The 27499-nt window shown below is 41.4% G+C and overlaps 1 protein-coding gene across 1 annotated transcript in view; it reads right to left on the reverse strand.

Annotated features, from left to right (window-relative positions):
• KIF26B (kinesin family member 26B) overlaps positions 1 to 27499 on the reverse strand; it is a 472460-nt gene that overhangs the window by 199318 nt on the left and 245643 nt on the right. The window contains exon 4 of the mRNA XM_040351064.1: positions 27320 to 27483. Within this exon, the coding sequence (XP_040206998.1) occupies positions 27320 to 27483 (164 nt within the window). The remainder of the gene's footprint in view (positions 1 to 27319; positions 27484 to 27499) is intronic.

Here is a 27499-nt window from a genome sequence, read left to right on the forward strand (position 1 = left end):
CATTTTTTTTTTTCAAAACAGACATGCACACAGATGCGTAAACATGCGCTGCATTCAGATCCGTAACCAAAAAAATTAACAAAAATTGAATTTGAAAACATGCTTTTTATACACTTACATATGTATAAACTTGTAAAGGCATGTATACAACTATACCAGGCGCAAAAAAATGCATTCTGGTATTGAAAAAATTAGGATTTAGAAATACAATTTTATGCATTTAAAAAAAAAATATCTAAAATAAAGTATTATACTGATCATTTACGTCAGGACTTTTGTTCCAGAAAAACCTTGTCTATTTAATCAGTAAAAATGTTTACAGTCTTGTAAAGCCCCGTACACACAATCGGAATTTCTGATGGAAAAAGTCATGGACGTATGCCCTATCTGAGAAATGTAATCGAAAATTCAGATGAATTCCATTGGAGTTTAAATATAGAACATGTTCTATTTTACTCCGATGGAATTCCGTCGGAATTCCGATGTGCTTTTGGCCGGGCAAAAGCCAGATCGTGTGTATGCGGCATAACTGTAAACTTAATGTTTTTAATAACACTTTGATGGGACTAATTTTCTATAAGACTGCAGCTTGATTGCAAATTGCCCTTTCTCTCGCTAAAAAGTAGTTACTGAGGAAGCATTTCACTCCTATAAAGTGAATTTCCCTCAGTCTACCATCATTGGAGGTAAATTCATGTACATGGATTTTCTCAAATGATATCTAAACATATACAAAAATGCATAGTTTAGAAATCTGTCAGTTTCCAGCTCTACAGAGAAGGCTATAGCCTACTCTTTTTAGGAAAGTAGTTCAATAAAATCCTAGCTATGCTTAAACTTGCTCCCATCCCCATTCTAAGCTTATTCTAACTACCCTGTAAAGGAAAGCTGGCTCTGGGAGCACATAACGTGACCAGACCGGAGCGCCCTCAGTATAGATAATTATCTTTCCTCTACAGCAGGCGTCTCCAAACTGCGGCCCAAGGGCCAGATGTGGCCCTTTGCTAGCCTTTATCCGGGCCTTGGGGCACAATTCCTCCCACTGATATAATACACTATTCCTCCCACTGACACAAACAAGACACTATCTTCCACCGATACCAATGATGGGATACTATTCCTCCTACTAATAGTGAGAAAACTCCTTCTCCTATTGACCACCAACCCTGAGGCCATATTTATTCTCACTGATGCCGAACCGTGACATTTTCTGCCCCTGCTGGCCACAATCCGGCCCTCCTAAAGTCTGAAGGACAATAAAGTGGCCCTTTGTTTGAAATGTTTGGAGACCCCTGCTTATGCCCCGTACACACGACCCGATTTTCCATCTGAAAAAACGTGGATAGTTTTTCCGAAGGAATTCCGTTCAAGCTTGGCTTGCATACACACTGTCACACCAAATTCCGACCTTCAAGAACGTGGTGACGTACAACACTACGACGAGCCAAGAAAATTAAGTTCAATGCTTCCAAGCATGCGTCGAATTGTTTCCGAGCATGCGTCGGAATTTTGCGCATCGCAATTGCTACAGACGATCGGATTTTCCAATAGGAACTTTTTCCGTCAGAAAATTTGAGAACCAGTTCTCACTCTTTTGCTGGCGGAAATTCCAACAGCAAAAGTTCAATGGAGCATACACACGGTCGGAATTTCCATTCAAAAGCTCACATCGGACTGTTGCTGGCAGAATTTCCGATCATGTGTACGGGGCATTAGAATAGGGGAGGGAGCAGGTTTAAATATGCTTAAGATTTCACTGGACTTCCACTTCATGTGAAGCAGAACATAGCCTATTAGCCATAAATGTTACATTGGACAATATGTACAACCATTGGCGGCTAACTAAGGCTTGTTTCTCCCAGAACGAAAAGCAGGAATGCTTTCAACATTCACAGCTTAGTAATAAGTGCTTGTTGTGTTAAAATCATAGACTGGTTAAAGGCCTTGAAACTTTAAAAGCCCCTATGTCTTTGAAAAAAAACAAGAAAAAAAAAACCTCTCATGCTATCTACAGCTAAGAATTTAACCCCTACAAAAATGCTAGTGATTACATTCCTCATAACATAACTTTATCAGTATTGAAGTATATCCAAAGCCAAAAGTTATTGTTAATTTTGGATGGAATAAGGAAGAGATAAACCTCTGCCAAGCTTTTATTACTTCTATGTTCCAAGCTGGGCAGATACACCCTCTGTATTTGTTCTGGTGACCATTGTCACCAGGGCTAAAATTGAGGGAAAATAAAAAGAAAGACATCTAACAGGGACCCTTGTTGCAACTGTCTTAGCCGCCATTTACACTTGACCATGAGTGTTTTCAGGTAATTTTGGAACTTATTTTATTTATTTGCACTTTAGTATATGTGTTTTTCAGTCAGGCTTGAGCATTTTTGTTTTAGCCAATGGAAAGTTAGCTACAATGGAAATGAACGACAAGGTTTAAGCGACATGATGCTCAGGTGTAAATGGATATTTGTGAATATAATAAGAATCTTTATGTTAAGCACTGAAACACTTTGAGAAGCGTCCAAAGCAGAAAATTCTGCCTTTATTTGGCTATATCATGTACACAGAATCAATGCTATGCAATGCAATGTTTGCAGTTGAGCATGGGTATCTTCTGCTTGTATTTGCTTTGGGAAACATGCTTCAAATCACTTAAAGCGGAGTCCCAACCACAATTAGCATTTTTTAAATGTATGTCCTTTCATCCTGCGTTTTTATAATATACATCCGGTCACTTACTATTTTACGATCCGCATAGATATTCAAAAAAGATAGTTTATAAAACTATGTCTACACCGTTGTCATTTTGCTTGTGGGCATTGTGAAGCCTACAAGCACTTACTTCCTGGAAGTCTTGGATGGGGAGTGATAATTGAACAGCGCACTGCATCCTGGGAAATGATGACACACATTTCCCAGAAGCATTAGAGGGAGATGATGTCAGAATCCTAGGTGGTTTCAAAGGCAGATTACATGGGACCACATAGCAACAGGCATTTCCAGATGAGTAAAAAAAATATATATATTTTTTTTTACTTTTTTAGGTCTAATGAGCACAATAATGAAAAAACATTTTGGGATGGAAACTCCACTTTAAGTGTGAATAGGGTCTAAAGGAAGGGTCTCCTTCACTTTTGGGAGACTTCATTTGACCTAATGCACAGTGCCTTTGAAAAAGTATTCTTACCCCTTGAAATTTTCCACATTTTGTCATGTTACAACCAAAAACGTAAATGTATCTTATTGGGATTTTATGTGATAGACCAACACAATGTGGTACATAATTGTGACGTGGAAGGAAAATGATAAATGTTTTTTAAAATTTTTACAAATAAATATCTGAAAAGTGTGGCATGCTTTTGTATTCAGCCCCCTTTACTCTGATACCCCTAACTAAAATCTTGTGGAACCAATTGCCTTCAGAAGTCACAAAGTTAGTAAATAGAGTCCACCTGTGTGTAATTTAATCTCAGTATAAATCCAACTGTTCTGTAAAGCCCTCAGAGGTTTGTTAGAGAACCTTAGTGAACAAACAACATCATTGTAAAAAAAAATCACACGTTTTGAACATCTCACGGAGCACAATCCATCACCTGAAAATGGAAAGAGTATTACTCAACTGCAAACCTACCAAGACATGGCTGTCCACCTAACCTGACAGGCCGGGCAAGGAGAGCATTAATCAGAGAAGCAGCCAAGAGGCCCATGGTAATTCTGTAGGAGCTTCAGAGATCCACAGTTCAGGTGGGAGAATCTGTCCACAGGACAACTATTAGTCGTGCCCTCTAAATCTGGCCTTTATGGAGGAGTGACAAGAAGAAAGCCATTGTTAAAAGAAAGCCATGAGAAGTCCCGCTTGCAGTTTGCGAGAAGCCTTGTGGAGGACACAGAAAACATGTGGAAAAAGGTGCTCTGGTCAGATGAGACCAAAATTTAACTTTTTATCCCAAATGCAAAACACTATGTGTGGCAGAGAACTAACAATGCACGTCACCCTGAACACACTATCTCCACCGTGAAACATGATGGTGGCAGCATCGTGTTTTGGGGATGCTTTTCTTCAGCAGGGACAGGGAAGCTGGTCAGAGTTGATGGGAGGATGGAGCCAAATACAAGGCAATCTTAGAAGAAAACCTGTTAGTCTGCAAAAGACTTGATACTGGGGTGGAGGTTCACCTTCCAGCAGGACAACAACCCTAACATACAGCCAGAGCTACAATGCAATGGTTTAGGTCAAAGCATTTTCATGTGTTAGAATGGCCCAGTCAAAGTCCAGATTTAATTCCAATTGAGAATCTGTGGCAAGACTTAAAAATTGCTGTTTACAGACACTCTCTATCCAATCTGACAGAGCTTGAACTATTTTGCAAAGAAGAATGGGCAAAAATGTTACTAGATTTACAAAGCTGATAGAGACATACCCTTTTCACATATTTACTTGTAAAAAAAATGTGAAAACCATTTATAATTTTCCTTTCACTTCACAATTATTTGCCAATTCGTGTTGGTCTATCACATAAAATTTCAATAAAATACATGAACTTTTTTGGTTGTAACATGACAAAATGTGGAAAACTTCAAGGGGTATGAATACTCTTTCAAGGCACTGTATCTATGGAACAGAAAGTGAAGGAAATCTCCCCAGGGGCACAGAACCAGCCAGAAATAAATTAAAATAAATGACAGGGGTTTTAAGCTTACTCTATCCAAAAGTTTTTATATACTTTAAATATAGTCAACACTTATTGCATTTTTTATGTTCAATAAGTTTTTATTCTTCATTCTTTATCTCTTCTCTAGCTACACAATATTTTTTCAATTCAAAACATGACAAACAAAAGCTACTTTTCCAAAAAGGCAAAAAAAAAATTAAATCAAGTTGAATAAGATGTCTTACAGAAATCGTCAGTTTTCTAAGCAATGATATTTTCCCTAATTTGAAAAGTTCATTCAAATTCCCGTCAGTAAATTTAAAATATTAACTGGAATGTAATGTTCCTGGGAAATAAACTCAGGGAACCTAGATTAAATAATTCACCTGAGCAGACTCCGCTGGAGGTGACTAATAACTGTACAGGCTAAGGGTGGAAAGAAGCACAATGCATGAACATCATTAGTGGAAGCAGCACTGTCAGCCCCTTAGGGGTTCCTGCTTTCACTGAATAGAGAATGGTAAGAATGTAAAGGCAGAGAGGAGCTGCAGATAATGAACCAAAAAGGACAAGACCTGTCAGTGTACCAGACAACAAAACCTCTAAGGTATTTTGAAATATAGTTTCCTTGTCTTACATGACTTTTAGCATGCAAAATGGATAATAGTTACAATGAGCAGTAGAATGATGTCATCATAACTGACAAGGCAAGTGTTGCCTAATCATAAACAATAAGTCAGTTAATGTACTTTTGTAATGTTGTTTGATCAGGGCTACAAAAGATGGCACACTGTGTCACTAGCTATTAGATACTACTGCCCTGCACAATGAAGCAGGTAGAGGGAAGTCCTTGCCGGAATTTTTTTTTTTTTTTACAATTGGTCAAAATGATCCCACTGCCACCTCCTGTAAAGGTGAATATGATGGAAACATATGTACTAAGGCCTTAAAGCGGTGTTCCGGCCCAACAAAAATAAAATAAAAGCCAGCAGCTACACATACTGCACCTGTCCTGGAGTCCCTCGATGCCGGAACCGCAGCTGATGTTTCCATCAGATGTCGGGTGCTGCCACCGCCATTGCGGGTAAGGGAACCCAGCAGTGTAGCAGTGTAGCCTTTCGGCTTTACGCCGGGAACCATACAGTCAATGTGCGAGCCCCCCCCCCCTCTATCCTATTGACCGGGCGACCGGGAGAGGAGGAGGGAGCCCCGTGGTGACGTAGCGGGCAGCGGCCCGGACCCCCGGAAGTGGGAAAGCATACCTGTCAAAGACAGGTATCCTGTCCCCCCCCGAAAGGTGCCAATTGTGGCCCTGGATGGGGGGTGGAATCCGATGAGCGGAAGTTCCACTTTAGGGCGGAACTTCGCATTAAATATGCAGTAAATTTTTGGTCTGTGTGAATCAAATCAAAATTGACTGTAGATGACTGTAGATGTAGAAAAACGAATTGCAAAATAACTTTTCCATGGCAACTGCTAGATGAGCAAGGGCAGTCATGATGGTCCGCTAAAATTCAGGACTGTTTAATGCCATCACCGTATGCATATAATTGTAGATGGCTGGGGCTCCTGGTGATTACTTACTGGTCATTATAAAAGCAAAGTCAATCTAGAAATCTGTAGTCATAGGTGGTTTAAGCCATAATTTTATTCTTCAAAACTATAACACAAGAATTTTAAAACTTAATAAAACTTGTATTGCATGTTTAATATTTCAGATGTGCTGGAAATATGAAAGTATTTGTGTAATTTGCAATGTGACTCACTTGATTTGAAAACTATAGTGTGCAGTATTTTTTTCTGCTGCTGAGCATCTAGAATAACTGGTAAGCCATTAAATATGATCGATCACCTTCTATACAGCAACTGAACCTTGACTGTATATTTTACAAGTCATTCTGTACCTAAGAAACATGTTTGTTTCAGGTACAAGCCTGTTAAAGTCCCCAGCGATTAAAACGTATTTATAGGGGATATAATGTGCATAGGTGTGCGCAGCCTATTGCATTAGGGTGTGCACCCCAAAGCTCAAACGCATAAGCTTTCCTCTGCAGCTTCAACTGCACGGGACAGGGAATAAATGGGAAGTGCTCTGTCCTGAGCTGCTTCCTGTTCATTCACAAATTGAAGCATAGTAAACACAGTTTACTGAAACATCCCTTGCAGCAGCCTGGGGGGGGGGGGAGCCTGCAGCACTGCGGGTCAGGGGGCAAGTTAGGGGGGGATCGGCAGTAGGGGGAATCGGCACTGCACATAGTAATGGGTGTGCCCAGGCACACCTGGCACACTCCCTGTGCATGCCTATGATAATGTGGTTGACAAAGAAATTATAGGATAGAAGACTTGATTTTAGGTACTGAATAACTTTGAAAAGTAGGCATTAATGATGTCAGGAGCTGATAGAAATTATATCAAAAGTGGGATGTGTGCCACAGGACACAAACATCCTTACTTTAGGTGATGCGTCGTGGGATTTAGGGTATTACACAAATAGCTTGTGTTAAAATAGCCACACTCTAGTGTCAGTTACCAATAAAATGCACCATGATTCAGATAGCAAAATAGGTATATCCGCATTTTGAATTGAAAAAATATTGTGTAAATATAGGATAGGATAAGTATCGGAACAAGCAAATAAACTGCAATAAACGTAAAATGCTATTGATATAGAATTTAGAGGCAATAGAAATGGATTAGCTAGGGGTGATGTTATTAAAATATTGCTTCTAAAGTAACCTTTAGAATAAGTAGTGCTCTCATTAGAATATTTTTTCAGACAGGCAGAAAAATGCCCCCAAAAAATGCAATGTAATATCTTTCAAATTATTGTTCAAATATTTCTGAAATCTATCATTTATACTCCATAATTTAGGAGCACAAAAACATAAAATGATCTTGAAATTTTTCAAATTAAAAATATAAAAAGACAAGGTTGAGTTATTATGTACCAAATATATTCAGCCACAGAACTAAATGCATTTTTTGTAAAACTGTGAGAAACTATTATACTCAATACCGTAATGGAATTTTACTGTTCAACTTAATTTTTATATTGTTAAATGGTAATATTTATTTTGACCCATACTTGTCCACTGATATGTTAGATATTATTAAGGGCTGATCATGCAATTGACAGGAATGTTATAAATGGGTTCTAGGACATCAACTCCGTATCCCTTGACGAAGCAGTAAAGCAAAATTTGTGGGGAGGACAGTATTTTTATGGCAGAGTTTTATTACAAGCAAATAAATTATAGCAGTAAAGTCCTGTCTATGGGGTATACTATTTACTATCCCATTTCATTTCGGTTCTGCTAGTGTGTCACATTGTGCAGCATAAGGAAATTCTGAAAAGTATGTGAAAACAGAACTAGAGATAATAGTCTGATGTGGGATTTTGTTGCATTTTGTTTCTGTTACCATAACCTATAGTTTTATAAAAAGCCATCACAGTACTTTGCATTAATGAGAAGAGTTTAAAAAATATATTTAAAGCAGAGCTCCACTAAAAAGGGAAAGCTCTGCTTATCTGCCTCCTTCCCCCCTCTGGTGTCACATTTGGCACCTTTCGGTGGGGGAGGGGGGAATGGGTACCTGATTTTGACAGGTACCCTCTCCCACTCCCGTGTGATCTCGCCATGTCGAGATCACCCGGAAGTCCAGCCTCCCTCCTCATTTCCCCACCACCGGGCCACTCACAAAGCGCAGCACGCTTCGCAAATGCGCAGTGGGGAACCGTCTGTGATTTCCTGTACAGGCAATGGCAGTGGCAGCACCCAACAGCGGTTGGAGTGCCAACATTGCTGGATTCCAGGGCAGGGGTAAGTGTCCTAATATTAAAAGTCAGCAGCTACAGTATTCGTGTATATGATGTGTAGTGCCGACACTCGGGAAATCCTCTCAGTGACACTAGCGCCAGCATCTCTACTGCTCGTTTTCTGCCCACACTGATTGGTGCTTTGAGTCACCTGACGCTGGATCGAAGGTGTCCGGACACCTCCTGCTTTCTGTGTGACTCCATCAGGCTACCATCCCCCTTTCCTCGCTCCCGTGTGACGCGGCTGCGTCACTGAACCGGCTTGGTGGCTCCCCTCCAGGACTTCCCCTGCCGCTGGAGATCTCTGTTTGCGAGGAAGGTTTCCTTTCCATCAGCCCCTGAGCTAGTGGTCTTTAAACGGCAGTATCCATCTCTGCATGGATATAACTTCTACATCTGCTCCCAGTGTGGCTGTCATCATCCCACCAACGGATTCCATCTCCCTGCATTGAGACGTAGAAGCGGCTGCTTTTGTTGAGGTATTGCATTACCTCTGCATACAAGTGTATGCACACTACTTGGATTCACTCCTAAACATCTCCCCCGAAGTGTATGTGTTTTCACTCTACCATCTCCACGTGAACTGCTGCTTATGTTATGCGGACTATTGTTATTAGTATTTTTAAAAAAATTTAATGTGCTTTTTTCCTGTGTGCTATTAGTGGCTACTTCCATTTTTTTAAAAAAAAATTTTCAAATTTTTTTTCAACTTTTCAATTTTTCATGCATATATGTTTTTCCACACATTACAGACTATAAAGTGACATTCACTTAACCCTTGTGCGCTGTATGTTTTTGTTCTTTAGCTACAGTATTCGTAGCTGCTGACTTTGATTTTTTTGAAAGGAGCCGGGACCTCCTCTTTAAGTAAATTTAGAAATACCTGTCATATAGTCATAAGTTTCTGAGACATTTGGTGTGAATTTGTATTTACAAAATATAATCTCAAATAGAAGCAAAAGCCAACTTGCAACATTTTTAAACAAAGAATGACTGTAAGGAATATAGAATAATTCACGTGCGTCCATTATACTACAGAGCCATACAGAAACTTTATGACGTTTTCATCTTATGTAACATACTCAAAATCCACCCTGTTAGGGAAAGAGATTAATGGGAAAGTGACATCAATCACATAACATACAAAATAAGCTACCATGGACGACATCTTAAGTGGAAACAGACCCCTTCCTTGGGCCAGCTCACAACTTGAAGATTTTGTTTTGGCATGCCGAATATATGGCTTTGTGCATACGCCCAGCCATACATCCCGTTCTATTGCCTAATAGGAATATCACTTTGCACAATTTTTTTTTTTTTTAAATATACAAAATGGTACAAAGCATAGAGCAGCACAGAGAACTGGACCACTCTTGGGACATTTATCAAATCATACATATGTGAAGGTGATGTGGAGAGAGTCATGTGCCCAATGTAGAGACTTAAAGTGTTAAAGTCCTTTTGTGATGCAAGAAAAACAACTTTTTTTAACAACAACTACCGTATTTATCAGCGTATAACACGCACAGGTGTAAAACATGCACCCTAACTTTAATGCCGCGTACACACGATCGGTCCATCCGTTGAGAATGGACCGATGGACAGTTTTCATCAGTTAACCGATGAAACTGACTGATGGTCCGTCGCGGCTACACACCATCGGTTAAAAAACCGATCGTGTCAGAACGCGGTGATGTAAAACACAACAACGTTCTGAAAAAAATGAAGTTCAATGCTTCCAAGCATGCGTCGACTTGATTCTGAGCATGCATGGATTTTTAACCGATGGCTGTGCCTACTAACGATCGGTTAAATTTAAAACAAGTTGGCTTTTTTTTAACCAATGGTTATATAACCGATGGGGCCCACACACGATCGGTTTGGACCGATGAAAACGGTCCATCAGACCATTCTCATCGGTTTAACAGATCGTGTGTACGTGGCATAAGAGGGAAGTTTCAGGAAAAAAACTTTCCATGGCCCCCAGCGTATAACACACAGGCACCGTTTACCCTCCTATTTTCAGGGTAAAAAAGTGAGTGTTATACGCCAATAAATACAGTAATTAAAACAAGCTGAATAATCCCCAAAGAAGCTAGGTCAGGGGGTTACATCAGAGATGGTGTCTGATATTGTCTTCCCATTGAAACAGGTTATCTGGAGGTGTGATAATGAATGAGACATTGGAACCTAACTACCAGGCTGGTAAATGGTGTGAAAGTAAAGAAGGTCAGGAGGTTGAAAGAGGAATAAGAAGAAAAATTAGAAAAGGCGAGATTAAAAGAGAGGAGAGGTGAAGATAGGAAAAAACAAGCGGGGTGGGTGGGAAAGGAATGGGGGAGGAGAGTTGGGGGGGACAGATAGGTGAGATAAAGCATGGCTGGCTCAAGTTAGGTAGTCCTGGTGAAGATATATAGTTCTCCAGGAAAGAGCGGTATTTTGATATTGATGAAAAAACAAGTTTTACTAAATTATTTGCCTGTTTGATTAGATGCCACCATGAGATTCCCTGTGTTTTGTATTTAATTTACTTGATTTAACCAGAGACTTATTGGTGGAGGGTTCGTCTATTTCCATTAGAGTGGAATGCATGGTTTTGCTTTATTTAGTAGGTTTATGAGAAGAGTTTTTTTATTGCATTTTAGTGGTAGTGGTGTAAGGTAAAGGAGAAAGGAAGCTGGGATGTTCCTTAACTGAACGTCTATTAACGTAAATTAAATTATTACCCTCATTTGTTGTTAGAAAATACAGCCAATGAGGAGAGAGGGGGTGAGGCTGACCCACAGCTCTGTGTGTGAATGGACATGGCTTAGGAGCGAGCCTGCTCGGGTGCTCCTATTGCAAGCTGCTTGCTCTGGAAGGAGGGAGGGGCAAGGAGCACCGGCAGGGGACCTAAGAAGAGGAGGATCAGGGCTGATCTATGCAAAAACACTGCCCAGATGGTGAGTATGAAATGTTTGTTTTATTGTTTGTTTTTTATTTGATTTTGATATTACTTTAAGGGTGAGGAATGTAACATTGCCTGTGAGGAACTGTTGCAAATTTTACTTTTAAGGTAGATAAACTAAGTAAAAAAGAAGACAGAAAATATGTTTCTTCTAATTAGGTTTTCAACAAGACATTTTGTCATTGGAGCAATGGGCAGGTTTAGCTGAAAACTAAAATACAGGATAAATGTATTAAAATATAATTATTTACACTATTTTCATGACAGGAATCCTCCTTAAAGTGATTGTAAAGTCTTGTTTTTTTAGTTAAAAATAACAAACGTGTTATACTTACCTGCTCTGTGCAGTGGATTTGCACAGGGCAGCTCCTCCCGCCTGTTGAGTGCCCCCAGAGCAAGCATCTAGCTATAGGGGGCACCCAAGCCAAGCCACAGCTCCCTGTGTCCATTCATAGACGGAGCCGCGGCATGGCCCTGCCCTTTTTCTCTCTTCATTGGCTGACTGACTTTGATTGACAACACTGATGGTCAATGGCGCAGTACTGCTGTCGTAGCCAATGAGGAGCAGACTCCCAAGCAGCCGAGACACTCTTGCAACATTGCTGGATCTAGATCGGGCTTAGGTAAGTATTAGGGGGGACTGAGAAGGGCTGCTGCACATAGAAGGATTTTTATCTTAATGCATAAAAGAAGCTTCTGCCTTTACAATCACGTTAGGCTGTTACACTAGGGTAGTTGTACCCAGCAACAGCATTCCCTCCAAGTCGCACTGTGAATACAGAAACATTAGCTGTTTGAGAGGAGTTATGAGGTGGTCATGGGATCTGCAGTCTCCATTTCATGGTTTTCCATAGAATAAGCTATATTGTGCTAAAAATAAGCCAAGTAACCGCGATTGCCAACTCTTACATATAAACACGATCAATAGGTTTTAACCTGCTGCTTCTGAGTATACCTCCCCCTATTAAAAGTACTATGTATTACATAATTACATAGTTTGCCAGAATAAAAAAGACATGTCAATCAAGTTCAACCAAACAAAGAAATTAAAAAAGATTTTGCATCCTCAGCATACTAAACCTGCTGTTGATCCAGAGAAAGGCAAAAAAAATGGTCCAATTCTTTCTAACAAAAAAAAAATCCTTTCTGATCCCCAAAGGCAGTTGAAGTTTTTTTTGTGTTTTTTTTTCTTTAATAACGTCATATGCCCCAGTAAATCATCATTAAAATAATAATCAAATGCAGGCAGGTCGGCACGAGTTGAAAGGTATCCTATTATTCCCTAAGCAATCTGCAGGTCCATGGTCTTCGCAGAAGCCAGTACTACTAGCTGTCATGGTTACAGATGGCCTAGATGGGGCGTGAAGAGCGTGTGAGGTTTGTTTGTTTTGCCGTTTTCCATTGACGAGAAGGACATATTCAACGGTGTTTTTTATTAAACAGAAATAATCTTTTACATGTTTGCAAGCTTTCCTTCGAAAGGCCGATATGAGGATTTGAGAATACTGTATTCTCCTGCAAAAGTTAAGTGTTTCATGAAAATAATTCAAATGAGGATTCTAAATCTAAACAAGGAAAATCTATTACATTTCAGATTTCTTGTGTTCAAAGTATCTTTCTTTTCCAAAAGCCCAAAGCCACAGAAACGACATGTTTTAAGCTCAGTTTACTGAACAGTACCACAATGGCAGTACAAAAAAAAATGCAGGCAGACATTAAAAGTATTGGTGCTCTCTGATCATTTGGAGAATGCCTAAATGTCAGGTCCCTTGTCACAGCAGATAAAAGAAGTCCTAGAAAATGCATAGTTAAAGAGAAAGTATATTGATTGTTGGCTATTTGAGGATATTTTTATTTGAAACTGCTTACTGTTGTTTTCTATTATTTTTAAATTAAATTAAATTGTTTATTTAATAAAAAATAAAACATTAAATGCAGGGTACATCAAAGACACTCAGTACGCAAATCATGCTGTGCTTACTAGTATACCGTACAGACCCTGGTACAGCCAGTAAGCCAGATTGGTCTGCCTGAAAAAAGATAGGAGAGAGAGTTGTATCTTTTCTTCAAGTGCTTACTAAGTGTGTGATCTGATCTCCCCGCTATTCAGGTCTATTTCAGCACACCAGATCAAGTATGGGGTTAACTTAAACTGGAGCGTGCAAAATCTGGTGCAGCTCTGCTTAGAAACCAATCATCACTGTTCTTCTTTTTAGCCTTTCTTATCTCTCTTTCCCTCAGGCCCCGTACACACGTCCGAGGAACTCGACGGGCAAAACTTATCGTTTTGCTCGTCCAGTTCTGTGTGAAGCCGCCGAGGATCTCAGCGAGCCAACTTTCCTCATTGAACAACGAGGAAATAGAGAACATGTTCTCTATTTGGCTCGACGAGGAACTCGTCGGCTTCCTCGGCCGAAAGTGTACACACGTCGGCTTTCTCGGCAGAATTCAGCTCCGATCGAGTTTCTGGCTGAATTCTGCCGAGAAACTCGGTCGTGTGTACGGGGCCTCACAGGCACCTCTAGTGTCGTCCACTTTCCTTTTCTAAAAAAGAGAAAATTCTCATGGTTTGCCATTTTCCACTGGCCTTAGGCCCCGTACTCACGACCAAACATGTCTGCTGAAACTGGTCCGCGGGCCAGTTTCAGCAGACATGTTTGGTCGTGTGTGGGCGCGAGCGGGCCGAATTCCAGCAAACATTTGCCCGCCGGGCCTTTTCCCAGCGGACAAATATTCCTGGACTTGTTTTAAAACAGTCCGCTGGAATCCTGCCCGCTCGGACATGTACGGTCGTCAGTACAGACCTACCGTACATGTCCAGGCGCCCGCCGTCCCTCGCATGCGTCGAATGACTTCGACGCATGCGTGGAAGCATTTTAAAGGCAGGCCGCCCACGTCGCCGCGTCATTGTCGCGGCGACACCGCGTCATCGGCGCGGCGACACCGCGGACACGCCCCGCGTATTGTTTACGCGCGGACTTCTGTACGATGGTGTGTACAACCATCGTACAGAAGCCCTCTGGCAGACATGTACGGTGAAAACGGTCCGACGGACCGCTTTCACCGTACATGTTTGTCCGTGTGTACCCGGCCTAAGAGTCACACTTTACATCGGGTACAATGTACAGTATAAGATTTCCTATCATCTGTGCCCAGTCTTGCCACACAGAGTTAATCCAGCTCTGAGCAATCCTCTTTTATTGTTCAGTGAAATAAAACAGACTTATAGAGAAAAACCTTAGTCCGTTCCGCCCCCTTGCTGTGAGTGACAGGTTATTTACATATTTCATGCACAAGCCTGGAGACAGGCACTATTTTTTAATTCCCACCCCCACTTTTCTGAAGTCATGTGGTTACTTTTCTGGATTTTGACTGGATGTTAGTGATCATAGCAGAATTTAGTGTAGGGGAGTGTAGAGGAGGTGGGCAGTCTACTGACATCACGACTTCACCCACAGAGCTCCAGACAACAGATCCACCCACAGAATCTGCAGTTTTTCAGTTCTTATAACAGACAGAGGGGAGACATTTGACAGGTAAGGATACATGCAGGAGGCATGTATATCCTTATAGATCAGCACTATGGCAGTAGTTTAGAAAGGATGAAAGTGGGTTTACATACACTTTAATTTAACAAGCTGAAGTAAGATGCTGATTGACCATGCACAGCTGCACAGGATTCTGAATGCTCCAGTTTTAGTAAATCCCCCCATAATGTATATATACATTAATATATGCTGTACATATATTGTCCACACTCCTTCTCTATTGCCACCACTGTAAACATGTGTAGCATTAAAGTGTTACTAAACCCACAACAGTAAAAATTAGTCTGTATATGCAGTAAAGAATGATTGCTATACTAACTGTGGAATCTAAGGGGTTAATCCTCCGCATTGTGTAAAAAGGCTGCTTGATACTGGCTTCTTGGATTTTCCCCTCCTTCCACTGTCCCCTGATAATTTCCTGATATCACAAGAGTTTATGGAGTCCGGCTGCACATGCTCAGTTTGGTGTGTATTGCTAGAGAGGTTTTTTTTTTTTGGGAGAGTACAGATCAGCACAGGGCCAATCAGCACTGTCCAGACAGAGGGTCAGGGGTCTTGCAGTCTCACAGGACAGTCAGAACACTCCTCCTACAAGCTTTAACCAGTGCTTGGCTGGACACTGATAGAAGTCACAAGACTGCTCTAACTACTGATGAGAAAAGAAATTTAGCAGTTTATATTTATACTAAAATAGATGCATTTCCAAGTTCTGTGTACTGTGGGAGACCATATATAGTGAATGCAGGGTCCTGGGCTTAGTGATACTTTAAATCACTTCTCCTGGAGAGCAACATAATAGAGAGTTGGTTATACAAGCTGGGGAAATTTGTAGCAGAGGTTTAGCATCATGAGGGTTGGACATTCTATGTACGGGAGGTAATGAGGTGGGTATGTTGGCTTCAGTGGAAGTTATAGTGTTGGTGATATTACATCTGGAGCAGCAAGTAAGGAATCAAAGCTCAAGGAACCTGGATCATATCCTACATCAGGTTGCAGATGTACCATGCTACACCATTGATCCTGAGCTCACCTTATGGAGAGGTGTGGCATGAGCAAAGTGGTATGATAGGGAGAAGTGAATGCCTCCAGCCATTCTGTCACAATCACTTTACTCTGGTATCATGATTTTTAGTTAATAACAATCTTACCATGATTAACTCCATGCATCGTTAAAAGCTGTTCGTTTTACAACTGCATCTGCAGAAACAGTTCTATGCCAGAGGCCAGAGGCCAGAACAGAAGCAACATGTTCACAGGTGTCCGGAAATCGCTTTAAATGCTATTTATGGGGTGGGCTGCATTTTTTACACACGGAAACTATTTATAGTGTTCTTCAAGATGCCAATTCTTTTCCAGCTCCTTTGGCCTTATTCAACAGAAAAAAAATCACTGTTAAAGTGATAGGAGCTGCTGACAGGTACAGTATACAGTGCCTGTAAATACCTGCAGTATCTTTTAGTCCTCCTGGCCCAGCAGACCTTAAAGTGGAAGTTTAGGCAAAAACTAACTAATTCTACTCTCTGCCACATTCTAAAGCCTCGTATACACGACCGAGAAACTCGACGGGCGAAACACATCGTTTTGCTCGTCGAGTTCCTTGTTAGGCTGTCGAGGATCTCGGCGAGCCAAATTTCCCCATTCCCGTCGAGGAAAAAGAAGACATGCTCTCTTTTTGGCTCGACGAGATCCTCGACAGTTTCCTCGTCGAAAAGTGTACACACGAACGGTTTCCTCTGCAAAAAAAAAAAACAGCAAGTTTCTTGCTGGTTCTTGCCGAGAAACTCGGTCGTGTGTACGAGGCCTGTGACTAATCTATCTAGCCCTGTAAAGCAAAAATCTCTGTACAGTACTTACCTGTTTTGCAGCAAATCCACTCTGATCTCCGGTGGCAAATGTTGTGTTCAGGAGAGCTGACAACAGCTCAGAAATGCTTGGGAAGTGACGTCACCCATAGAGTTACTTGGGGCTTTCGTTGTCAGTTGCCTCTCCTGTACATGCCTACATTGTGGGACCAGACCAGAGCGACTGCAAAACAGGTAAGTACAGTGATTTTTGCTTTACAGGGCTAGATAGATTAGTCTTATGCTGTGTACACACAGTCGGAATTTCCGACAACAAATGTTTGATGGGAGCTTGTTGTCGGAAATTCCAACTGTGTGTAGGCTCCATTGGACATTTGCTGTTGGAATTTCCGACAACAAAAATTGGAGAACTTGTTGTTGGAAATTCCAAGCATGTGTACACAATTCCGACGCACAAAATTCCACGCATGCTCGGAATCAAGCAGAAGAGCCGCACTGGCTATTGAACTTAATTTTTCTCGGCTTGTTGTACGTGTTGTACATCACCGCGTTCTTGACGTTCGCAATTTTCAACAACATTTGTGTGACCGTGAGTATGCAAGACAAGTTTGAGTCAACATCCGTCTGAAAAAAATCCACGGTTTTGTTGTCGGAATGTCCGATCGTCTGTATACGGCATTAGAATGTAGCATAGAGTAGGATAAGCCCCAGGTCACACAGAACATGACATTAAAATTGTGCTACTTGCATGCACATATGTCTATGCAAGTCGTACCTGAACTTGCAAAAAGTAGGGCAAGAACTACTTTCAAAATCGGTGCGACTCCGATGGAGTAGGAGGCGCACTGATTTGACCGCTTCCATTGCGGGCAATAGAGTGTGACTTGCCATGTGATTTGAAGCTATCAAAATGCATGACAAGTTGCACCAGTGTGACCAGGGACTTTGAGTTAGTTTTTGCCTAAACTTCCTCTTAAAAGATAAACTCCAGGCAAATAGGTGAATGCATGCAGTATATGGGGACTACTTTATCTGCCAAAGAGTTTGTACTTCTGTCCAGCCAATCTTAGGCCTCATACACACATTGAGAATATCGGACAAATGATTGTTCGTTGATTTTTCATGCTAGTCCCATATCAAAAATTAAGAGGTTACTAAAGTTACGAAAATTCTCGTACAACAGAATACAATTTCAGAAGTGATGTAATGTATTGTATTGTATAGTATTGTAATATATTCATTCATTTCCGAGCATGTGTGGTCTTGGTCTTTTTATGGACTAATCCTGTACTGATTATAAAAAAATCATACGTCCTGTTGTTGTACGAGAAAAAGTTTGGTGCACGTCCCTTCAGATATTTTCACATGAACTGTCGTGAATGGCTCTCAAAAGTTGTGTACCAACATTCAGGATTATAGTACATTTGTTCCAAAAGTGTTATTTTGTGTACTAGGTATTAAGGTTAACATGGACTTTATAGACAGCTGAACTAGGGTGGTGACCCTACCCTACTATAGGTAAAGAAGACATTTTCATTGTACTGTAAAGAGATAGTTAAGGTTAAGTTCAAAGTGGTTGTAAACCCCATTCATTAAATCTGACCTTTGCACATATATCTGTAGTATTTACTTATCTCTCTCCAAAGCTCTGAGTCCCGTGTCTTTCTACTGCTCTGTCCCTCTGTTATCAGCATGATAACTTCTGACAAGTTCTCTGACACAGGAGATAACAGCATCTGAAAATTTGTGTCAGGGAGGGAGCTTAGAGATAGATAAGCAGAGAGCTGGTCTATTCACAGTACAGCTCTGCAAGTTTCTTCATTCCTCTGCCTGTGGAGGTGGGGGTTCGCCTTTTCTGCAATCAGCTAACACACAGTGTATGCCCAGACTCCCCTCCCACTGCTGAATGAGGAAACAAGATTTGTAACATGATGTGCACTTTTTAAACAGTGTCTGAAGACAGCAGATGTAAAACTTACATAGGGAGATTTGTTTCATCTCTGTGTATTATCTGAGGCTGTTCAATTTACTGGGTATGGGAGAGGGTTTACATCCACTTTAAAGTGGATGTAAACCCAACATTTTTATTTTTTGATGTCACAATGTACAGTATAAGATTTCCTATCATCTGTGCCCAGTCTTGCCACACAGAGTTAATCCAGCTCTGAGCAATCCTCTTTTTTTGTTCAGTGAAATAACAGACTTACAGAGAAAAACCTTAGTGCATTCCTCCCCCTTGCTGTTACATATCTCATGCACTAGCCTGGAGACAGGCATTATTTTTTAATTCCCACCCCCACTCCTTTTCTGAAGTCATGTGGTTACTTTTCTGGATTTTGACTGGATGTATTTGATCATAGCAGAATTTAGTGTAAGGAATACACAGGAAAAAATGCATGTTGACAAGGGGAGTGTAGATGAGGGCGGGGAGTCTACTGACATTACGACTCCACCCACAGAGCTCCATTCAACAGATCCACCCACAGAATCCCACAGATTTTTCAGGTCTCATAACAGACAGAGGGGAAACATTTGACAGGTAAGGATACATGCAGGAGGCATGTACAGTGCCTTGCGAAAGTATTCGGCCCCCTTGAACTTTGCGACCTTTTGCCACATTTCAGGCTTCAAACATAAAGATATAAAACTGTAATTGTTTTTGAAGAATCAACAACAAGTGGGACACTTTAATGAAGTGGAATGAAATTTATTGGATATTTCAAACTTTTTTAACAAATAAAAAACTGAAAAATTGGGAGTGCAAAATTATTCAGCCCCCTTAAGTTAATACTTTGTAGTGCCACCTTTTGCTGCGATTACAGCTGTAAGTCGCTTGGGGTATGTCTCTATCAGTTTTGCACATCGAGAGACTGCAATTTTTGCCCATTCCTCCTTGCAAAACAGCTCGAGCTCAGTGAGGTTGGATGGAGAGCGTTTGTGAAGAGCAGTTTTCAGTTCTTTCCACAGATTCGCGATTGGATTCAGCTCTGGACTTTGACTTGGCCATTCTAACACCTGGATATGTTTATTTGTGAACCATTCCATTGTAGATTTTGCTTTATGTTTTGGATCATTGTCTTTTTGGAAGACAAATCTCCGTCCCAGTCTCAGGTCTTTTGCAGACTCCATCAGGTTTTCTTCCAGAATGGTCCTGTATTTGGCTCAATCCATCTTCCCATCAATTTTAACCATCTTCACTGTCCCTGCTGAAGAAAAGCAGGCCCAAACCATGATGCTGCCACCACCATGTTTGACAGTGGGGATGGTGTGTTCAGGGTGATGAGCTGTGTTGCTTTTACGCCAAACATAACGTTTTGCATTGTTGCCAAAAAGTTCGATTTTGGTTTCATCTGACTAGAGCACCTTCTTCCACATTTTTGGTGTGTCTCCCAGGTGGCTTGTGGCAAACTTTAAACAACACTTTTTATGGATATCTTTGAGGCCTTTTACACACGGTCGGACAAAACCGATGAGAACGGTCCGACGGACCGTTTTCATCGGTTCACTGCTGAAGTGGCCTGACGCGGTGACGTAAAACACACGACATGCTGAAAAAAACGAAGTTCAATGCTTCCAAGCATGCGTCGACTTGATTCTGAGCACGCGCGGGTTTTGAACCAATGCATTTCTGTACTAACCATCGGTTTGGTCCGATCGGGCAGCGGTCCATCGGTTCGGTTTTGAAGCATGTTTTAAAATTTTTAACCGAAGGAAAATAGACCAATGGCCTATACACACGGTCGGTTTGATCCGATGAAACTGAACTTCGGTTCATTCTCATCGGTTTTGTCCGACCGTGTGTACGGGACCTCAGAAATGGTTTTCTTCTTGCCACTCTTCCATAAAGGCCAGATTTGTGCAGTATACGACCGATTGTTGTCCTATGGACAGAGTCTCCCACCTCAGCTGTAGATCTCTGCAGTTCATCCAGAGTGATCATGGGCCTCTTGGCTGCATCTCTGATCAGTCTTCTCCTTGTATGAGCTGAAAGTTTAGAGGGACGGCCAGGTCTTCGTAGATTTGCAGTGGTCTGATACTCCTTCCATTTCAATATTATCGCTTGCACAGTGCTCCTTGGGATGTTTAAAGCTTGGGAAATCTTTTTTTATACAAATCCGGCTTTAAACTTCTCCACAACAGTATCTCGGACCTGCCTGGTGTGTTCCTTGTTCTTCATGATGCTCTCTGCGCTTTAAACGGACCTCTGAAGCCTCGTACACACGACCGAGTTTCTCTGCAAAAACCAGCAAGAAACTGAGGAAACCGGTCGTGTGTACATTTTCGTCGAGGAAACTGTCGAGAAACTCGATGAGCCAAAAAGAGAGCATCTATTTCCTTGACGGGAATTAAGAAAATTGGCTTGTCGAGTTCCTCGACAGCCTAACAAGGAACTCGACGAGGAAAATGATGTGTTTCGCTCGTCGAGTTTCTCGGTCATGTGTGCGAGGCCTGAGATTATCACAGTGCAGGTGCATTTATACGGAGACTTGATTACACACAGGTGGATTCTATTTATCATCATTAGTCATTTAGGTCAACATTGGATCATTCAGAGATCCTCACTGAACTTCTGGAGAGAGTTTGCTGCACTGAAAGTAAAGGGGCTGAATAATTTTGCACGCCCAATTTTTCAGTTTTTTATTTGTTAAAAAAGTTTGAAATATCCAATAAATTTCGTTCCACTTCATGATTGTGTCCCACTTGTTGATTCTTCAAAAAAAATTACAGTTTTATAGCTTTATGTTTGAAGCCTGAAATGTGGCAAAAGGTCGCAAAGTTCAAGGGGGCCGAATACTTTTGCAAGGCACTGTATATCCTTATAGATCAGCACTATGGCAGTAGTTTAGAAAGGATGAGAGTGGGTTTACATCCACTTTAACCTAATCTATTTTCAGGATAAGTTTAGCTTTATTTTCTGTCTCTCAACATCACAATTATGCAGAAGACAAGGATAATCCTACTGTTCTAATGGTTAATGCAAAATGACAACCAACTATCTGCAGGAACAATGTATGCCAGTGTCCTCCTTTCACCAGAGTATGATAACTTTACTAAACACTTTTACATCTACCAGATGCTCCAACAGGATAGATAAAAGAAGAAAAATTAGCGCAGAGAAAGGAGAAATACTGCTTTATTCGGCACAGATGTAATGTGAGCACACAGTAGATAGATAGGGGAAGAGCAGTCAGAATCAAGACCTCTGAACTCACAGGCCCAGAAACAGCTGCATCATTTCTGCCCACTATGGCTACTCCAAAGTATAATCCTTCTGATATTTAACATGTGCATATATATATATATAGGCAAATACATCATGCATCATATGGAATCTAGGCAATCCACCTGAATATTTCAATTTATTGATGTTGGCCTCTCCTCAGATACAACCTATGTGGAATGAAGTTACTATGATCAAAAATAACCCAGTGCACAACTGTATACTTTTAGGTAACAACAAGTTTCACCATGGCTGTGTGGTAATGAAGGCACAGTACATACACACACAAAATACAATCCAGCCCATCGTACAAACACACGCAGTAATACTGTACAAGCTAGCATATTAAACAAAAGCAATAAAACCCCCCTACACTGCTGTAGTCTTCAGTTTATGGGTTCTTTCCTGCTGCACACAAAGGGGGAGAAGGAAGGCTCAAACAACACACGGTGTACTCCAAACGTCCAAACTTTTTTCAAAAGTTTGGACGTTTTTTCAAAAGTTTGTCCAAATCAACAAAGGAATGGCTTCACCAGCAGAAGATTAAAGGGGTTGTAAAGGTTCATTTATTATTTTATTATCTTTTTCTTCGATTTCCGTTCTAAATGTTTTTTTTTCTCCTCCTCAGTAAGCTTGCCCCCATTATCCAAGCCGTTCTGGCTGGGGGTTAGTCAGCATGCTCGCCCTCTCCCTTGGGACTACATCCCTGCAGGGAGATACTGCAGGGATGTAGTAGTATTAGTTTAAGGGTGTGCATATGTTTGCATATCACCTATCTGTCCTAGTAAGTAACACGATTCCAGTATGTTTTCTACAAGTGTTTGCTTTGTTTCTCACCTCCTATTCCTGGGAGAGAGAGAAAGATTGCAGCTCTATCCAATGGAATTGAATGGAATCACATCTGAACGACATCAACTCATACTGGAGCTGCTTCTTGAAATCGCACAGCAAGGCCTCTTTCACACTGGGCGGATCAGTAATGATCCGCCCCGTGCACCTCCGCTTGCTCAGCGGGGATCGCTCCGTTGATCCCCGCTGAGCCGGCGGATGACAGGGCGGTCCCCACACACTGTGCAGGGACCGCCCTGTCTTTTCTCCGCTCCCCCTATGGGGGGATCGGATGAACACGGACCGGGTTGGATGTCAGCGGGTATGTCACCGCTGAGCGGCGAAGAGGGTGTCGGGGGGGAAGGGTGCGGGACTTTCGAGGGGTCAGGTAAGTATAACGGGGGGCTGGTACTGTCGAAGAAGAAATTTTTATTTTTTTATTTTTTGGGGGATATTTATTATAGAAAAAAAGTTACAAATATAGGGGCAGATCCACAGAGAAATAGATGGGCGCGGCGTATCAGAGATACGCTACGCCGCCGTACCTTACCTGGCGGAATTTCGAATCCTCAAAGAATTTGCACCTTAAGTTACGGCGGCGTAGTGTATCTCTGGCGACGGAATTCAAATCGGCGATTAGGCGGCGGGTTTCATTTAAATGAAGCGCGTCCCCAGGCCGAATGAACTGCGCATGCGTCGTCCCGAAATTTTCCGCCGTGCATTCTAAATGACTTCGCTTGGACGTCATTTTTTTAACTTAGACGTGAGTTACGTCCATCCCGATTCACGGACGACTTACGCAAAAAATAAAAAAAAATCAAATTTCGATGCGGGAACGACGGCCATACTTAACATGGCAATTCTAACTATACGCCGCAAAATACCAGCTTTAACTATACGCCGGAAAAAGCTGACTAGAGACGACGTAAGAGAATGCGACGGCCGCGCGTACGTTCGTGGATCGTCGGAAATAGCTCATTTGCATACCCGACACGGAAAACTACGTGAACGCTACCCAGCGGACGCCGAAGTATTGCATCTTAGATCCGAAGGCGTACGAGGACGTACACCTATCGGATCTAACCCAGATGCCGTCGTATCTTGGTTTGAGGATTCAAACTAAAGATACGACGTGGGTAATTTGAAAGTACGCCGGCGTATCAGTAGATACGCCGGCGTACTCTGTCTGTGGATCTGCCCCATATTTTTTTTTTCAAATTTGATGCTTTTTTTTTTGTTTATACGCAAAAAAAAAAGAAAACACAGAGGTGATCAAATACCACCAAAAGAAAGCTCTATTTGTGGGGGAAAAAAGGACATAAATTTTGTTTAGGTACAACGTTGCGCGATAGTTAAAGCGACTCAGTGCCGTATCACAAAAAAATGGCCTGGTCATTAAGGGGGCAAATCCTTCCGTTCCTTAAGTGGTTAAATTGCCCTATATGGTGGCACCTTTACTTTAAATATCTCTTGGTAATATATCTCTGTCCACAATAAACAATGCTGCATATTCAGGTGAACAGTCCGTGATAGGAGGGCATTTAAATATAGAAGGTCACATTTTGGAAGGGACTGAGTGTATGGTTTTAACCAAAATTACAACATTTTTGCACGCAGGTTTCCTAACTCAAAGCAGCTGGGGTTCTTAATCACATCTGGAATTTCAAGGTCAAAGTATAACTACGAGGGTCCACAAGCTCCCCATGAGATGTAAGTGAGTGAGTTTTTTTTTTGTAAAATTACAAGCCTGCAAATCTCTTCTCCCAGGGGTACCAGATCTGCTGCACCGTTGTCAGCAAGGAATTACAGTATCCTGAATCTGGAGCTATTTAATTCATTGGCGTTAGTGCAGGCAGTGAAGAAGTGTTTTGTCCTTCCATGACTTCAGTATTCTGTTTTGGATCTTCGTCTCCTTTGCATAACCTTGCTCTACAATGACTCAATAAATTGAAATCTTTCTTAATTATGATTAGGAAAAACACTGCTGATTTGTAATGGCCTTGCCTTTAAACCTAATGTTTCTTTCTCTAAACGCTGTTGTTATAGAGTGATCCTGTCCCTCCTGACTAAAATAATTATTTTCATTTAAGAATTGGATAAAATTTCTGTTTGCCTCTGCGAGCGTTACTATGCTAAATCCCACCGGAGTCTTCCATTTCAGATAGAACAATTTCTGCATCTTAAACATGCTCATCATTGTCCATTTCCTTGGCAACAACTTAGGTAAGATTACTGCAATTTTAATATTCAGTCTAAATACTAGTTGTTCACACAAGGACAGAAAAAAACAGCGTGGCATACATTTATTATAATAGTTCAAATATGGTAGCCAACATGCCAGCTGAGAGTTATTATTAACAGCAACAACAGCTTCAAATATAAAAGAACACAATAAAAAAGGTGATTATAAATACAAATAATAGACGTTGCCACTGTAATGCCTTGTACACACGATCGTAATTTCCGTCGGGATAAACTCAGACGGATTTTTCTGCCGGAAATTCCGTTCAAGCTGTCTTGCATACACACTGTCTCACCAAATTCCGTCAGTCAAGAACGTACAACACTACGACGAGCCGAGAAAAATCAAGTTCAATGCTTCCGAGCATGAGTCGACTTGATTCTGAGCATGTGTGTTTTTTTCTCCGTACAGACGAGTTCCATACAGACAAACGGAATTTCCGTCGGAAAATGTTCTTTCTAAGTCCGTAGGAATTTCCGAAGGAAAAACTCAGATGGGGCACACACATGGTCGGAATATCCGATGAAAAAATTCCGTCTGTATTTTTCCATCGAAAATTCCGATCGTGTGTACGAAGCATAAGGGCTTGTTCACATGAGAACGCAGCGCGGGAAACCTGCCTTCTGTGTGTGTTTCCTGCACTGCGTTCAAAACGCACTGGGTGTGCAATCTGCTGCGAGTGTCAATATATTTCTAACGACACGTCAAAAGCAGATCGCAAACACAGTTACTGAATCGCTCGGTCCTGCGGTACCATGCAAATTAGTTCAGCCATTTTTGAGAAGTAGTGCATGCACTACTTTTTCTGCGATCCAGTGCGATTTTCAGTTCATTCAAATGAAAATCACACTGTGTAGCACGATAATGCAGGCCACCTTCCTGTGCTATTCAGGTGTGAATCGGCCCTAAGGGACAGTTCACACCATAGAAACGCAGTCTGGGTGCGTTCAGGATGCTTTTCTGCATGTGGTTTTTGACGCACTTTTGATGCAATCCAGTGAATTTTTTTCCATCTCTTTTTCCTAAAGGGGATGTAAATCCTTCATATAAACAGTGAAGAGAACAGTTTTAGATAGTACACAGAGATGAAACAAATCTCCCTATATAGGTTTTACATGTACACCTGCTGTCTTCATCTTTCTATATTCTTTAGAATTCTAACATTGTGTTAGAAATGTTACTTTCTCATTCAGCAGTAGGAGTGTAGTCTTGGCATACACTGTGTAACAGCTGATTGGAAGGAAGGCACACCCCCCCCCCCTCCACATAGCAGAGGAACAAAGGAATTGCAGAGCTGTGCTGTGACAAGACAAGCTCCCTGCTAATCTATTTATAGCACTCACCCAGAGACAAAAATCTCAGTCTGGTTTTATGCTGATAATAAAGGAACGAAACAGCAGAAAACATGGGACTAAGGGCTTTTGCGAGAGATAAATAAACACTACAGATATATGTGCCTAGGTCAAATTTCATTAATCGGATTTACATCTACTTTAACCTTAGATAAGGACGTGTGTTCCAGTGCGTTTAGCTGCGTTTTTGATGCCTTTTACCATGTTCCACTACAGTCCAGTCCCGAAAATTTTTTCTACTGTTCGTTCTGGAACTGGAACGCACTGGAACTGACCGCACTCCTGTGAACTATGCCATTGAAAAACATATAACCTACTTTTATGCAGAGTGGTGTGAACTGGCCCCAAATCCTGAAAATAATAATATAATCCAAGGCAAAGCTCATCTCAAAGCTCACCAAGGAAGACGAACTTGTGTCTCGTTGAAACATCAAAATACATTTTATCATTGAGAGTTCATAAATGACACCTCATCTTTTGGATTATACTGATCTTACCCAAGATGGGTTTAGTTTTGTACATATCTTCTAGTACAATAAATATTTAATATGGTGGAGAGTTTGGTGTGCAGCCTTTTTTGCTTGTGGATTTGTTTTTGGAGCTAGCACAAGCACCTTTTCAGTGTGAGCACCTAACATCCAAAAGTGAGCCAAAAGAGGGCTTGCAAACTGTCACCTTACTGAACAACATGCCGTGCGACCCTGTAGCCTTTATAAAACAATGGCTTATTTCCACGTTTGGTAAGGATACCCTTTCTCCACTTTTTGCTGTTGAATGGGCTCACAGGGTACCTACCCACCCTCTGCCACCAGGCAATCGTCCCCGACCCTTTCTGTTCAAGCTTCTCAATTATAAAGGTACATGGTTTAAACAAAAATAACAACAAAGTTAAAAACGAATGTTACCTGGCAAAGAAGGATGCTGCCACTGATGTTGTGGATGATTCACTTGCCACATATGTTGTGTTTGTTGCAGGGAAGCTGTATATGGAAGGTTTATCAGCATTGTAGCGGTTTAGTGCTGCCTCTGTTAGTCCCTCGCGGGCATTCTCAGTCATCAGCTGGGAGATCTATGAGAAGAAACAC

This window comes from Rana temporaria, chromosome 4, assembly GCF_905171775.1.
Source record: "Rana temporaria chromosome 4, aRanTem1.1, whole genome shotgun sequence".
Taxonomy (NCBI): Eukaryota; Metazoa; Chordata; class Amphibia; order Anura; family Ranidae; genus Rana; species Rana temporaria.